The 16,184-nt window shown below is 31.8% G+C and overlaps 3 protein-coding genes across 3 annotated transcripts; 1 reads left to right on the forward strand and 2 right to left on the reverse strand.

Moving 5' to 3' along the window:
• Positions 1–658: 658 nt before the first annotated feature.
• LOC106711360 lies at positions 659–3,207 on the forward strand. The gene is made up of 4 exons (XM_014503665.2): positions 659–858; positions 1,333–1,793; positions 2,395–2,505; positions 3,027–3,207. Exons 1-4 carry the CDS (start codon positions 748–750, stop codon positions 3,205–3,207), a joined length of 864 nt encoding a protein of 287 aa, XP_014359151.2. The 5' UTR covers positions 659–747.
• Positions 3,208–6,563: 3,356 nt separating this feature from the next.
• Positions 6,564–9,486, reverse strand: LOC106711361. The gene is made up of 4 exons (XM_014503666.2): positions 9,333–9,486; positions 7,623–7,882; positions 7,151–7,267; positions 6,564–6,768 (listed from the first exon to the last, which is right to left on the reverse strand). The coding sequence occupies exons 1-4, from the start codon at positions 9,462–9,464 to the stop codon at positions 6,564–6,566; spliced, it is 714 nt and encodes a 237-aa protein (XP_014359152.2). The 5' UTR covers positions 9,465–9,486.
• A 1,403-nt stretch (positions 9,487–10,889) lies between these two features.
• Positions 10,890–12,410, reverse strand: LOC123722155. Its single transcript, XM_045683019.1, has 4 exons — positions 12,261–12,410; positions 11,474–11,634; positions 11,146–11,250; positions 10,890–11,001 (listed from the first exon to the last, which is right to left on the reverse strand). Exons 1-4 carry the CDS (start codon positions 12,408–12,410, stop codon positions 10,890–10,892), a joined length of 528 nt encoding a protein of 175 aa, XP_045538975.1.
• Positions 12,411–16,184: the final 3,774 nt, after the last annotated feature.

Below are 16,184 nucleotides of genomic sequence, written 5' to 3' on the forward strand. Positions count from 1 at the left end.
TGTAATAAGGGAACGTGGATTTGACGAAGGAAAGGACGCATAGAAAGAGGATATATCCACTTTCTGTGCGTTCCTTCCTCTGCCGATTAAGGTAGGCAACGGATCTGTATTTGCGGATGTCTTTGGGCAACGATCGCCTCGCTATTTCACCTTTTGTTATATTAAAAAAAAGAGGTAAAAAACTTAGTTACTCATAGTGTTCGAAGTTGTTATGAGAACAATAGAAATAATACTAATTTGGTTTCTGGAATTGTTTCGGATGAAATATAAGAAGACCTTATTTAATTTTAATATCTTACTTCTTACTAGTACTATAAATGCGAATGTTTGGATGTATGGATGTTTATTAGAAGGTATCTCTAGAATGGTGGCATGGATCTTAATGAAATTAGGGATAGATGTAGAACACTGTCTGGAATAATAAAAAGGCTAATTTACAAGGTATTTTTTAATTCCCCGCGCAGACGAAGTTACGGACAAAAGCTACTAATATATAAAAATTGTGTCGAATGAAAACTGTTTACAGTACAATACTAAAATATCGAAGGTTGACTTAGTTCAGGCTGTAACATACGAGGAACGAGCAACTAGGCCATTCTGTACAGCCCCAAATCGTTGGGAAAACATAACGGTTCATTAGCCAAGTCGAAGTCTCTAAGCAAACATTTCACATTTTATCTTACACCGTATTCACACATCGTCGGCTCTGTACGTTTGGTACACGACAAGAAAAAAAATATCGATCGAATGATGTTGCTCGCGTTTATTTTGCTCAATTTACTATCAACGTTTGCCAAAGCAAATGTACGACAAAGGCGATATCTCGTTTACCCGGACGGTGGACCCGCCCGTGCTCAGGTATTCTATTTCATTTTATTTTTTAAATGAATCGTCGATTTACATAGCGTAGTTGATTTTAGCTTAAGGAGATTATGTTTTCTTTGCATACGCCAACCGGCTTAACGAAGGCATACTTTTTTGTCTCTACGCGAATTTAAATTCGATTTACGCTTTGGTACATTTTCGAGATTGATTTAATTTATACTGTCTGTCTCTTCTTTCGTTCAATTAAAGTTGAATGTTTGTTCATTTGTCATTTTGTCATGTTTAAGTTTAAAGTACCTTGGATTAGATTTTCATTATTTACTAGCTTTTACCCGCGACTCTGTCCGCGCTTATCCTATGTCCGTCTCCTAGTTCTAAGCTACCTCCCCAAAAATTTCATCTAAATCAGTTCGACCGATCTTGAATTATAAATAGTGTAACTAACACGACTTTCTTTTATATATATATAGATATAGATTTAATGTGGATTGTTTTAAAATTTTCCAGTTCATTATTGGTGTTGGTGTACCTGTTGATTTAAAAGAAGCATCAGTTACTGTTGGTACAGTTATTAAGTTCCAATATGATTTACCAACAAACAGTTCTGAATACACGAGTAGAATCTATGGATTTGCTAATACTGTATCCAGAGATATGGATGGAGATGGTAAAGAAGACGATGATAAAGAAATTGATGTAAACGAGAAAGGAAATGAACTACACGACAGTGATTATGAAAATGATACTTTGGTAGATATAACTTTTGACGATAGAAGAAAAAGATCAATTATCTTTTCTGAAGGTGGATCAATAAATAGTATAGATGTATCAAAACCAAATAAAATATCGCTTGAAGAAGCTATAAGACGACAAGAAATTATAGACCAGAAACATAGAGATGAAGAGACTGAGCCACAAAGAATGAATAGATGGGACTTCTATAAAATTATAGAGCACATGGCTGAAAGGTAATTGAAACAATTTTAATATGAAATATGACCATGACGGTATCATTGTGGAATGTTATGTATGGATTGTGAATTCCAGTCACGTAAACTTTGTCTATTATTTCTTATTTTTTAATATTTTAGCTAACATACTATGTTTCTTATCTTGTTATAAAGTTAATATTTAGTTTCACGAAATCGGAGTATAAATTAGAATTTATTGCTTGGATCTTTGATTTGTTTGTTTCAACTTATCTGTGATCAAGTTCGACAACTTCTTGACAAATTCGATCTTTATGTTTGACTTTTTGTTTTTGTTTGTTGTGCGCGTTGTTCACAAAGTAGCGGATTTTAAGTTAAAATTTTATTTGAATTGTAGGAATGATCTTAGATTTTATTATAAATAAGTCGACGTGTAATTTCTATTTTAGATTTATCAATGAGAAAGAAGTTACAAAAAAAAAACGGTTTCTAAAAAGTTAATCAATGATACGAAGATAAATACAAATCGATTTTCGCTACTTTTAGTAAGAAACTAACTATAAAAATAAATATATAGAAAATGTAAAAGCTTTGTTATAATCTTAAACGCTATATCATAATAACGTAAGAAATTTCGCAGGTATGGCTATTCGGGTAGACCTTGTCTGCTCAGGACGATCTGCGAAGCGGCGGAGGTTCCCTTTACACACGAAAACGGTTTACTTGGAGAAATTGGCCATATAATATTCACGTAAGTATCTGCAGAGCTAACTGAGAACAAAACTGAATTAAATTCTTGTTTTGATATTTTGTATTTGGAATTTAAATGAAAGTGAAATGAAAATCCAAAAAAAAAAACTGACGTAGTTTTTTAAATACTAAATGAGTTTTTCCTAATTGTGATACAATATCTTTCGGGAGCGTAGGTGGCTCGGAGTTTAAGCACTTCACTCGAAATCTGCAGGTCCTGGATTCAAATCCCGCCATGTACCAATGTGTTTTTCGATTCTCGATTTACATATGTACATTTATCCGACTTTCCTAGGGTGAAGAAAACATCGTGTTGCAACCTGCACATATCTGAGAAGAAATTCAAAGATATGTGTGAAGTCAACCGACCCACACTAGGCCAGCGTGGTTAACTATGGCCTAACTTGGTGTAGGCTCCGAGCCCCTCAGTGAGCACGTATAGTGAGCTGATGAAGATGATCTTTCAGGCCAGCCCGCCTGCTATTATTAGTAGTAATCTCATATTGATGTTATATTTTTCAGACCATCCACCACTAAAGATCCTGTCTCCCATCACACGGATAATGAATACCACGCAGCAGAAAGATTGGGCAGAGAGGCGGAACAGGATTGCGAATCATTATTCCCGGAATGCGAGAGTTCTGTGCTAGAAACATTTACTGAAATCGGAATGGACACTTTGCATAAATTTGGCTTGATGTGAATAAATAATTTTTATAGTTTTGTTTTTCTTCTTTTACGAAATTTTGAATCATTGCCTGATGGATTAGGCTAATTTATTTTATGCCTATATTATAAAATAATATACCCTTGCTGTCTATAAAACTATTAATATTATGTTAACACACTTCTCAATCGCCATCGTCTAATTATCGTGTCAAATAATGTGTCAACGACTTCACTAGATCATGCCCTACATGAGGACCTTGCACCTTATCCTTACTATAATATTATCTTTGTTTTAAATATCCAATTACAATTTTGGTGAACAAAAGAGTAGCGAGGTGTCATTCAGAGGTCAGAAAAAATGCTGAGTCGCACTGTACTTGTAGGTTGACGCTTTAATAGCATTTTGGGTTGTCTTGAACCCATTAGACCATTTAGTTATTACGAAATTTTACTAATATTATAATTGCGAATGTTTAGATGGATGGATGGATAATTGTTTGAAGGTATTTCAGGAACGGCTCAACGGATCTTGATGAAATTTGGCATAGAAGTAGAACATAGTCTGGAAGTACACAGGCAACTTTTTACGTTTTACGTTTAACGGAGTATCGGGCGACAGCTAGTTATTAAAATTAATGAAGTATGAAGTAAAGTGATTTTTCGACGAATGTATAACATTTATACTCAGATAGAACTGGGTCAAAGCGCACAATAATTTTTTAAAGTTGATGTTTTAATAGTATCCACAGACATTGCTTGAAGGAGATAATTTCTTCGTAATATTCGAAGTTTCGTAGTATAACTACTTTGTATAAGTAGTTTTAAGCTTTATTTTTCAGACATCCGGATAGTTTCAAGATTTTTTTCTTGAATAGTTGTATCATTAGAAGTTATTTCCATTTTTAAATAATAAAACATGTTTTAAATAACGGTATTAATGATTATAAAATTTATCTTCAGATGTTAAACAAATAATAGCGGTGACATATTATTATTACAGTTAAAAGCATCTGTTATTTTTAAATAACTTTAAAATGTTTTATTACTAAGATTGAAAATGTTTCAAGAAGGTATTCTCTTATAAATTGCTTTTGTTATTTTCCATTTTCCGACTGTCGTAATTTAATTTATTGCTGTTTACTCGCAAAATAAACATTTGTAAAACTTAGATGGCTTTTACGAGATTTTATATTTTTATAACTAAGTGAAGAGATAAAAAGCTTATATTGTCAGTTTGCTTAGCAACATTGTTAAGTGATAAGTTACATTGCAGAAACCACTTTGTTAGTTGCAAGAATGGCAAGTCGAGTGTGGCTTTAAAATTATAGGTCAAAGAAAGAGAGGAATATAAAGAAGGCACACAAGTTTATTGAAAGTAGTAAAGATATTTAATGTATGTGTGTATGGACATATGATATCCACATAATAGACTGAATGGCATCCTCATTACACTACAAAGATGATGATGTAATCCCGGCCGATATCGGCCACGGCGACTGTCTTCTGTGGCTTATGTAGCCAATTTTGTTTCCAAAAATCCTTGCACATTGCGGACATGAGAGCACACCGTTGAAGTAATTTTAGCTGATAGCCGCAGGTGGTCGGGCTTTCAGCTCGTCAAGATAAAGAGAAAGATAGAGGAGGACTTAAGAAAATATGGATGGATTGTGTGAAAGAGGATATGAGGATTTTAAAAAGGAAGTGATTTATGACGGCAGATGGTATAGTGGTACATACTGTACCGACTCGTAGACAAGGGCAGTTTGATTATGAAGGTATGATTACAAAATCGTACGAGAAAACGTCGATTTAACGGTAAGTTTCATATTATAATTTTTTGGCCTGATTTAACAATGTCCAAGTAAGTCCTGAATATGATGTTAAGAAGTTATTTATTAAATAAAGTTGTTGTGTGCGTTTCATGATCTCCAAATAATCTGTGAAATGGAGTTACCATTTCACAGATTATTTGGACAAAAAGTATTATGTGTGAGTTAATATATTTGTTAGTTGCACCGGAAATTTAATTGCACATTGTAAAATAAGCCGTTAACTTGACATATTATAGAATTAACTTTTGAATAAAAATGATATTGGGCGAATATGCTACCACTATTACAAGTAGATGTTCGGAATATGTCTAGTCTAGTCTTGAATAGTGAGTATATCACCTTCCGAGATTTTGGTTAAAATAAAAAATAAAAACTATTATTTTCAATTAGTTCTAAAGGAATATTAACTATGAAATCATAAAGGTCGCATAATCTGTAGTTTTGTGTAATTTTGAACATTTCAATAAATAATTTAATGCCAATTAAACATTTACGGTGACTGCGAATTGTTTGATGTTCATCAAGCGATCGACTGATTCCGCTTAATTGATTGGGTAGTTGTTATTATTGACTTTAACTATTTGCTATAGTTCAAGATTTGTTGATACAATAGCCTAGTTTTGTTTGATGGTTAATGGAAATCGAAATGTTAATCATTATATTAATTAATTATAACTTTAGATAATAGATTAATATCACAACCACACAGAAGACACGCGTGAAGTGGAAGTAATTCTGTTTTGTGTGAAGAGTATGTGCCTCTGGCCTTTCGACTTTGGTAGGGAAAGTACAGAGGACGCATAGGTAAGGAAATATCCATTTTCTGGTGTACTCTTTCTTTGTTATATGTTGATTTAAAGTAAGCAATGCGTCTGCAAACTTATTCTAGAAGACTACAAACGAGTGAGAGTCTACGAAGAGTTTTTGCAGGATTGCACAATACATAAATTTGTAGCCTCTGCTTACCCTATGAGTTATGGGAGTGTTTATTTTTGGTGTATGAAATGTTATATTTTTTTATTTATGTCTGGTTCATTCAATTTTATAAAAACACATGTTGGTGAAAAACGGTAAATCTGCCCCGCGTTACGTTTGTAAAATGCGTGGACTCATTAGCTTAGGACCACCGTTATGTTTTCTCCGCCACTCGGTGACCCAGATTCTAAAACGACCCAGATAAAATTACGACTATACGATATACTTAATTTTTAAAACGTTTTATCAACCCCTGTTTATTTAAATTTAGGTTGTTAGCTAAATGTCTTATAATAAATTTGAATAATTTTAGAATTAACCTTTAATTTTAGAAAATTCCTTTAAAATGTCTGTTTTTATTTATAACAGACGTGTTTAGTGATGCGTTACGTATTCAACCTCTTTAGTAGCCAAGAAGTTTATACTCTGCCAATGAAATACTGGCCACTAAGAATGGAACACATTGCATGTTTGATAAAAAAAACATAAACTAATTAAAATAATCACGCGTTATTTAAATAATAGTCGCAGTTTAGAATTGAAATGAAAAACGATGCAAATATTTTTCTAATGAGAGATATTTTTAGTTTTTAGCTGTTTGTAATGTGAAAATAAATACAAAATAGTTTTCAATATCATTTAATTGTGTAAACATATCAATAAGGGATATCTTGCAGTCGTTGTACTTATCGTTGCATTGTCCGATGCTGGAACCAGATTTGTATGCGTCAATATAAGGAGTTGCTTCTGGTATAATAGTACCATCATCATTTATGTCATTTTCTGGGCTGAAAATAATAACATTCATACTAATATTAAAAAAAAAATATTTTGTTAATACGCGGTAAGAACTTAGAATATTGGTTCCGCAATTAACATTATTAAGAAGAAAAATTTTGTTAAGTTGAAACCGCATCTTACAAGCTATTAGCTTAGCTAGCTATGGCTTTTTATACTAATATTACAAACAGAAAAAAATAAATTGTGTTGAATAGGCTTCGAAAGTACTGAAACGAATTAAAAAATTCTTTCACTGTTAGGAATGTACAGTATCCCCTGGCGACATAGACTATATTTAATACTAGATTTTTTTAATTTCGGGCGGATGAAGTCGCGGGCTACTGCTAGTCATAGATAAAGATGTGATTAAGAAACAGTATAGAAACTAACTTAAAGACGAATGTTGCTATCTCATGCAGTAGATCTTCTTCATCATCAACATGTAATGGTTCTGCAGCCAGCTGACATAGTGTTCTTAACACGCAAGATGATCCGTTGTAACCAAAGCTAGACAAGATGGTAAAGTTATTTTAAGGTCGTTTATCTTTAAATTTGTGGAATTTTAATCTACCAATTCAGATATATGTAGAAGGTAGCTTGTATTAAAACTTCGTTTTATCATCGTTGGTTATCTTAATTTTTACCTTATTTATTACATTTAAATTTGACAATTTACGGATAATGTACATATGTAAATCGAAAAACACATGTCGGGATTCGAACCTAGGATTTGCAGACTACAGGTCAAGTGCTTAACCCCTGAGCTATTGGCGCTCTCCGTAAGAGTTAAGTATTTAAATGAAAATTTCGTATTTTTTTCATTGCCAAAGTAACAGGTATGAAATAAATAAAAATTGTTTACCCATTAAGGACATCTTCAACGTATTTATAAAAGTGATACAATTTAGCATCATTCTGGTAATTTTCTGTCATGGTGTCATGATCAGATTTTACATCGTATACATCGCGTTTTCTTCTCGAGAAACCAGGATAACCAGATTCTGCTTCTAGTATGTCTAACGGTATCTGAGATCTGTTCCATGGTAATTGGAAATTTGCTTGAAATGCCCAATTGAAGTTTATTGTTGCAATAGGTGTTGGTGTACCGACGCCTGCATTGAACTGTAATTAAAAAAAATATATTAACTATCATTAATTCTGTAGAATAACTGTGGGTTTCCACTGCCAAAATACCTGTACTAAAACATATTATCGTAAAAAAAAAACTTGAGAGGAGTCAAGGGACACCCGGATGGAACGAAGTTCCTTTCAATTAATTAGTGAAGGAACCAATGTTTATTCTATGAATAAAAAACTTAAGTCTTCAAAAGAAGTACATTTTATTTCTATGAATTTTTGTTATATATTGTCACGTCGTTGCCATGGTGAAGTAGCGCTCATTCGTCGTTAACATACTTACTATAGCAAAAAGTGTCGTGACAACTTTTCGTAAGAATTTTTTCCGTCTAGCCCCCTTTCACAACGCGCGATAAGGAACTTCGTTCCAAAAACAGAGAAAACCATACATTTTTGTAAAGGAGTTTCGAGATAAGTCCACATTAATATGCATTTTGTGTTCTTATAGTATGTTAAATATGAGTAAATAAAAATAGTGCAAAATATTGGCCAGTGATTTTTTAAGTTATTCCACAATAAGACCCTTCGTACACAACGCAACGTAATCGTCGAAACTAACATTATGTGGTTGCGACGCGAGAATCGCATTGCGCGCTCCTTAGAGGCATACAGTCTATATGTCAACTGTACAATTTGCTCCGCCATCTTGAACATTGTGACTTCTCACGACGATCTTCACAAACTGGTTACGAGCGATTTCCTTTGGCGATGACAGATAAAAATGTCGGAGACACGCGCTGTGTACAAACCTCTATGATATTGTATTGCGTAAGTCTTGCAACTAAAATTGCCAATCGTCGAAGATTTAGGTTGCTAATATACGAAGTGCCTAAGTATGTGGAAGGAAAAACTCTTAAATCGCCAAAACAATAGCTGTGACCTATTTGAATAGTACAAAAAACCCTTTTTCCATTAGATTTCCGAGGCTTTTATAGAAACAGCACGAAGTTTATGTGTTAGATGTCTACGTAATCGGACCATTACAGGACATTAAAGAATCCCTCGGGATTGTTTTAGGTGCTATTACCATAATAAGAGGTTTCCAGAGAAATTTATTTCGTGATAAGACCAGTCCGAGAAAATTTACGAGATAAGGGGGAAAGGATATAAAAATGTTTAGCGGATACACATGGATTTTTACTATTTATGTAAAAGTACAATTCTTTCTTTGTCTGATAATGTTATAAAAAATTGTCTATGACGTCATAGTAGTAAACAAGTTTTTAATATTACATTTTCTTCGCACTTTAGTTACTTGTGTCAACGAACTTCATTGGAAGGAAATATTGACAGCTTGAATGTCTCCTTTCTATGAATTATCTGATTGAAAAATCTAGTATACTTAATACAGCCTTTTCTAGTAAATCCCCGTTGTTAAGTATATGACGTAATAAAATTAGTTAGCAATAAAAATACTGAAAATTTAAATACTTACTTGGAAAAGGGTTGAATTAGGGAACAACAGTTGTCTTCTACTTCGTTGTAAAACATCACTGTCTATGTCAGATTTACTAGAGCTGATCTTTGGTAGAATACAAAGTGAGATGATCACAAGTTTCGTACACATGTTATTAAACCAACGCTCATGTGTGGAGTGAACAATGGAATGGCCTTTGACTGCGTCAATTACGTATGAAAGCAATCGAATACAGTTTTAAGTCAAATAGTAAATAATTTTTGTTCCGGAAATTATTGTAGTTTTTTCATTATTTAAAAATAATGGAACCTCCATTTTAATTATTGAAAATTAATGCATGTTTTGTACAGAAAATGTGAAATGTTTAATTAGATTCAAAATTAAAGCTTGACATTGGCTAGTAGATAATTTAAAGTTTACTATTTTAAGTCAATGTGTATAGGATAGGACACTACTTAAAAATAATTTTATCGAAATTTAATTTAATTTAACAAAGTATCAAAATTAAAAATGTAACAAATTTTTACATTTCGTATTGCTTTTTATTAATGTTAGCAATATATTCATAACACGGAATAAGGCGATATTCCTAATGCGTTGAAAATGTCTTGAAAGATGTTTATTGTAGAACAAACAAATTAAGCTGTTGTCAGAATAGTGAAGTCATGTGACTGTGATTTAGAAAATAAACATATGTACACATTTGAGCGTAATAAAACTGAAAACTGCATTTTAGTGCAAACATTATTGAAACAAGAGAAACTTTTTAATATTATTACATCCATAATGAAAATATTTTTGCATTCAAATTGACTAATTAAATTTTGATTGTGTTAATAAAATAATGAGTTATGATACGATAAATAAAAACTATGAAAATCTGAAATAAAATAAAAAAAAAACTTTTTTTTTCATTGAGCATCGTTTCAACGAATTTATGAAACCAAACTTTTACTTTTACTTAAATTTATCATTAATTAATGTAAACACATCTTTAATTTATAATAATTAAATAATATTTTCAATAGTGAAGAAATACACTAGGCGATAAACTAAAAAAGAGAGTTAAGTAGAGTAAAAAGTCTGGTCAGGAAAATGGTGAATACGAAGATCGAGACTGAACGAAAAGGACCACTGCCAAGGATTTGAAGAACGCCTACGTACAAAGTATAGACAAATTCATTCTAATGATGCGGATAAAATTATTTGCCAGTGAATAAGAATTTCCAATGCGTTACTATAATAAGCGATGCAATCAAACAAGTCCCTTATTTTCGCAACGTATTTTGAAGCTAAACTCAAAATTTACTAGTCTGCTAGTTTTTTAATTAAAAAAAAAAATAGGACCCATCTGTAAGCACGATTAAAATGTATTTTTATCAAAATCGGAGCACCATGGGCGGAGCTTCACGGTAACATACATAAAAAAATACAATCGAATTGATAAACTCCTTCATTTTGAAGTCGGCTAAAATGTAAAAATATAGATACTTAATAAAAACTATTTATTAATACAATATTTACAAATATTTATAGATACTAGTGATTATGTGATTATGATAATATTTGTAATAGTTAGTCGGTAAATGTAGATACGTCCAATAGAGATAAAGGACAAGATGCGATGGACAATTCACAGTCTTGTTCAGATTTATTGTGCCATTTATCTGTAGCTGTTGATTTTTTCCTAAAAATAATAAAATTTACCGTTTTATTAGTGTCTGTTCCTGGATAAAAATTAATTAGAAAAACATGAAAAGTTAATTTATGTTTAAAATTAATTCAATTTGATATATTTAAAGAAGTCAATATGTTAATAATGATCACTTACTTGAATATAATTTTTAATATCTTATGATAGATTCCTTTCGGTTTTGTTATTTTTTCCATGTCACATATGGCTCGGCGTACGCAGTGAAATCCTTCAAGACCATTTCTGAAAATAATTAACATGACTGCATTTATTAATTTGCAGTTAAAATTTTTACTCGAATGACGCCTCTGTCTTCACATAATACATACACATATACAAAAAATAAAGACTCTATCATGAGTCTGTCAGGGTTTGAATATTTAACCTTAAATATTAATTTGTCTGCAACCTTTACATGTAAGGATAATTAGTGGATTAGTATATAATAAAAAATAATAATAAACACCTATTTAATAATATTTCCAGATTATTGTAAACAGTACGTCTGTGAAGATGATGGTACGGATGGAATGAATCGGGAGGTTCGTCCCAAGACACCTTGAAACCAACAGCGTGCGCGAAGTACTGATTCCATGGTACCATGTTGTCTCTAAAATTGAAACGGACCTGGAAAATGAAAAGAAGTAATCCAATAATTAAATAAATCAAAATACTATTTAATCATATGACTCGATAAGCTTTTAACTATATGGCTCTGGTATCGTAGAGTTATCAATCCATTTTTTGGCAGTGTGTATATTTGTTCCATAATTTACATTTTAAATCATTCCATTCGTATTCTTCTCAGATGTATTATAGGAATGGTCCCGGTGCGTTCCATTGGAGATCCCGGGTCCCTCACAGTTTTTTTTTTATTTAACTCCACTTATGCTATGTACAATATAATCTTATTTTACTTTGGGTTCTAAACTAGTTGCACTTGAGGATGGCCACCGAGGGGGTTTTAGTGAGTAGAAATCTCACAAAAGCCTGTCTTTGTCCCGAAAGGCAGGGTATCTTTTTTAAGATTTCCCCCTCGATAAAAAAGCTATGTTACAGGGATACAGTATATCAGGTTTGTAGGCAGTTTAAATTAATTATTGCTTATGTCATAAGTTATTATGAGGTTTTACTGTTATAACAAACATGTAAAGCCATATTTTCATCCCTTTAAATGTATTTAAGAAAACAGAAGTAATAATATTTCATTGAAACTTAAAATATTAATGGCAAAAATAATAAATAATACTTACAAAGAAATGTGATATATTACTGAAGCTTAGATATCTTTTGTACCTTTGATTTGTCAGTTTTCTCTCATTATTTCCTTCACTGTACTCGAAAGACACAAATAATATCAAACAAGTGTAACACACAAATATTATCTGGAATAATGTTTTCATTTTCTCTTATTTTTGGATTCCCACAAATATTTATTAACCGCTTTTGATTTTCAATTGTTTAATGCTTTTAATTACATTCTGCTATTTTGTTGCTATCCTAAAATTATATTTATAGATTATTTATTAATTGAATTTACATAAAATACGAATATGTAAGCAAATTACGTTAGTAAACTTATATTTAAGAAGGCCGAGTTTAAAGTCGTTCAATTATGTTATTTTTTTTTTAAGAAAAAAAGCCTATTTTGTTGAGGATATCTATCTGACTTTAAGTTACTTACCCTTAAAATGTACTTTTCAACTTCCGACACCTCATGACATTAATTTCTAAGCTCACCACTTCAAACAAATCAAACATATACTTAAGAAAAAAAAAACTTGAAAAAAAAAAAAAGAAAAAGAAATCTTGTTAAAACTTATTCTGTTTTGTTATATCATAACCAAAGAATACTTATTTTTTAGTAAAGAACTATATTATGTTTATTATATTTATATTTTCATACACTTTTACTTCATATTTTTACAACAAATAGAGTAAATTTGAATTTGGCACCAAATAAAATGTAGTTCTGTAGTTTGTAGCATGAATAGACAAGTTGAATACACAAGAGTGTTCAAAAACGTGATCTTCAAAAATTTCAACTAACGGTTTCAATAAGCTAATATTATATTTAATCTTCATTTATCAGCATCATTATTGCTCTGGTTTAACTGGGTTTGTGTAACCGGTGATAGAGTATTTAATTTATATACAGGTTGTTATAAAATGTGTCAGGGATAGAATAATTCTTGGAGTAAAATCAAAGAAAGTTTTTGTGAAATAGTTTTTTTTGTATAAGTGAGTAAATGATATTAGATATAACAGCTGATAGAGTACAGAAAAGGATAGTTTTTTTTCCATATACGTCACTTCTCTTGCCTTCCCAGCTCGCCAAAGGATGGAAAAGGCAAGGGGACAAGAGGTTTCGGGTTTTGAGACTCATTAAGCGCAAAACCTTGAAACCAGTATTTATCTTTAAATTCATAATAACCTCGTTATTTTTTAAATAGCTAATAAAATTCTAGACTCATCGACTAGCGCAGTACTTAAAGACGTAATAACAGCACGGGTAAATGCATTTTGCAGTACGGCTAAGACGCTCGCTCCTTTAAAGCAAGCTTGTATAATTGCAACAACTAATGAAGTTTCAGTCTGTCTGGGTGTAGTTAAAGTTTTGTTTGAGGTGGATTTACTCGAAGGTAGCTACAAAATACGGTAAATACATCATCAAAGCAATCTAAATGTAAAGACAAGAATATTAGATATTTATAAAGAAACAAAGAAAGGAGATTGGAATATGTATCCGGCGTTTTTGTTACATACTTTTAAGAGGAGATTGAACGGATTATTATGAAAGAAAACAATTAACTAATGCGGATTCAACTTTTTTCTATTTTTCTACATAAAAATTTTAAGAGTGCACTTACTAATATTATAAATACGAAAGTTTAGATGGATGGATATTCGAAGGTATTTCCGGAACGACTTAACTGATCTTGGTGAAATTTGGCACAGATGTAGAACAGTCTGGAAGTATATAGACTACTTATAAAGTTTTTTTAATTCCGCGCAGATGGACTCGCGAGGAAAAGCTAGTACTTTCATAAAATATATTGCCAGTCACATTATCATTGAAAAAAAAAATAGAGACAACAATATTTTGTTACGAGTGCCACGCCCGGCAGTCGAATTTCAGGGTAATAAATAGCAAGATTTCAAAACAAGGCGCTAGTTTTACGACTGTAATATTTAATCTGATACTTTTTTTAATTATTTGAATCATACTGTAGAAGGTTATGGACCTGCAGTTGACATAGTCTCACTTTTATATGTACTTTTTGAAATTTTCGTATCCAATATGTTAATCACGATTTTCAAATATAGATGAGCGTGTTTAACGAGTTTGAAGTTTACATTCGGCACGCGACCGATAATCTTCTTTACATATATTTAGTATACTTAATAGTACAATGATCTTTAAAATGTCTTGATCCTTGAGCCTATAAGATATTTTAAAATTTAATCTCGGATATTTTTTGGAATCTTTTCATTTTTGATCATGCTACATTTTGCATTTAAAAATATATAATTTTAAATGAAAATAATTGTAGAATGTATTTCAGGAAGCTTATGATTTAGCTATGCTTAGGTTTATATCATAATTTGTATCGTATTGTATAAATAAAATTGCACAAATTTTAGTCTAAGATAAAAGTCTATCTCTTTTGATGACAGAGGTAATTAACATGTATCAATTATAAAAGGTTGCCTAGCTACTATTATAGCTAGGCAACCTTTTATAATTGATCAACTAAGGTAACATTTTATTGGATGAATTAATTTCACTTTTATCAATAAACATCTAAGAATTAAGAATTTCTTTATGGCACACTATATTTAACCAGATTGTGTTGCCTTGGCTCTTTATATGTATTTATGGAGTCAGTGACTTCTTAGGATTAAATTAGGACTTCCGAACTGGTTATTTCGTTACCTCTTTCTATCATAGAATAATATTTTTGAATCGTTTCAGGGAATTATATGTTCCAAATGTAGAATATACCTTCACAAATTTAGATACTGAATTTAAAGTTCATTTAAGAATATCGTATCGAATATTTTCAAGGGGACATTTTGTACCTGTCGTTTATAGTAAGTAGTTCAAGACAGAACTCATGTTGTTACTGAGTTAAATCACAGAATAAAATGCCACATAATTTTTTACATATTTAATTTTGTGTACATATCAATAAGAGGAATCGAGCAATCGTATTTATTGAAGCATTGTTGAACGTTTTCGGCTTTGAGCGCTTCGATGTAGGGCGTCGCTTCCGGGACTACGGAACCGTCGTCATGGCGATCGTTTTCAGGGCTGAAAATGAAAGATATTTACATAAATGTGACAGCGTAACTGCAGGGTGCTAATTAATTTTTTTTTGGACTTTGTTTCATCAAAATTCATATCACAATGGGATATTTGATGTTACAGATTAACATAACAGGTTCGATTTTCTTAATTGAAAACTTTATGATATATATGTTTGTTCGATTGACATGAAGTACGTGGTTTTGTATATTTATCCCTTCCACTGTGATCTCCTAAATCCTTAACATCTCAATGGATTGGCGAGTGATGTGCCTTTGTATTCGCGTGAAGTACAATTACGGGCTTTTAAACATTCTTAATGAACTACTGAAGGACTGATGTTTTGATTGTATTATAACCAACTTACTTGAGTACGAATGATGCTATTTCATGTAGTATATCATCGTCATCATCACAATGCAGTGGTTCAGCAGCCAGATGACAAAGAGTTCTTCTAATGCACGATGAACCATTGTGGCCGTAACTGGAAATTAGGATATTAAGTTATTCAAAATTTCGTGAGACATTATCATTAACTAATATAAAAGCGGCTAAAACACTGACGTTTATTTGTCTGGTGTCGGCACCGACTAGTTGAGTTCATCAGGGACTCTTTATCAGGGTGAGGGGGACTGGACTGGTACTATTTCACGGATGCGGCCCATCAGGCTCGAAAATAGTCGGTGACGACACCGGACGAATATACGTTTTAGCTCTTTTCATATAAGTTGGGATAGGAACATTTTTTAAATGGAGAAACAAAGTGCATTTTAAGGATTATAACATATGTATTGTTTTATACAGAATCATTATCTCCGTACCCATTACCCTACGGAGGGTCGGCACGTTACAATTTTTCCACATGGGT

This window comes from Papilio machaon, chromosome 20 (genome assembly GCF_912999745.1).
Source record: "Papilio machaon chromosome 20, ilPapMach1.1, whole genome shotgun sequence".
In the NCBI taxonomy this organism is placed as follows: Eukaryota; Metazoa; Arthropoda; class Insecta; order Lepidoptera; family Papilionidae; genus Papilio; species Papilio machaon.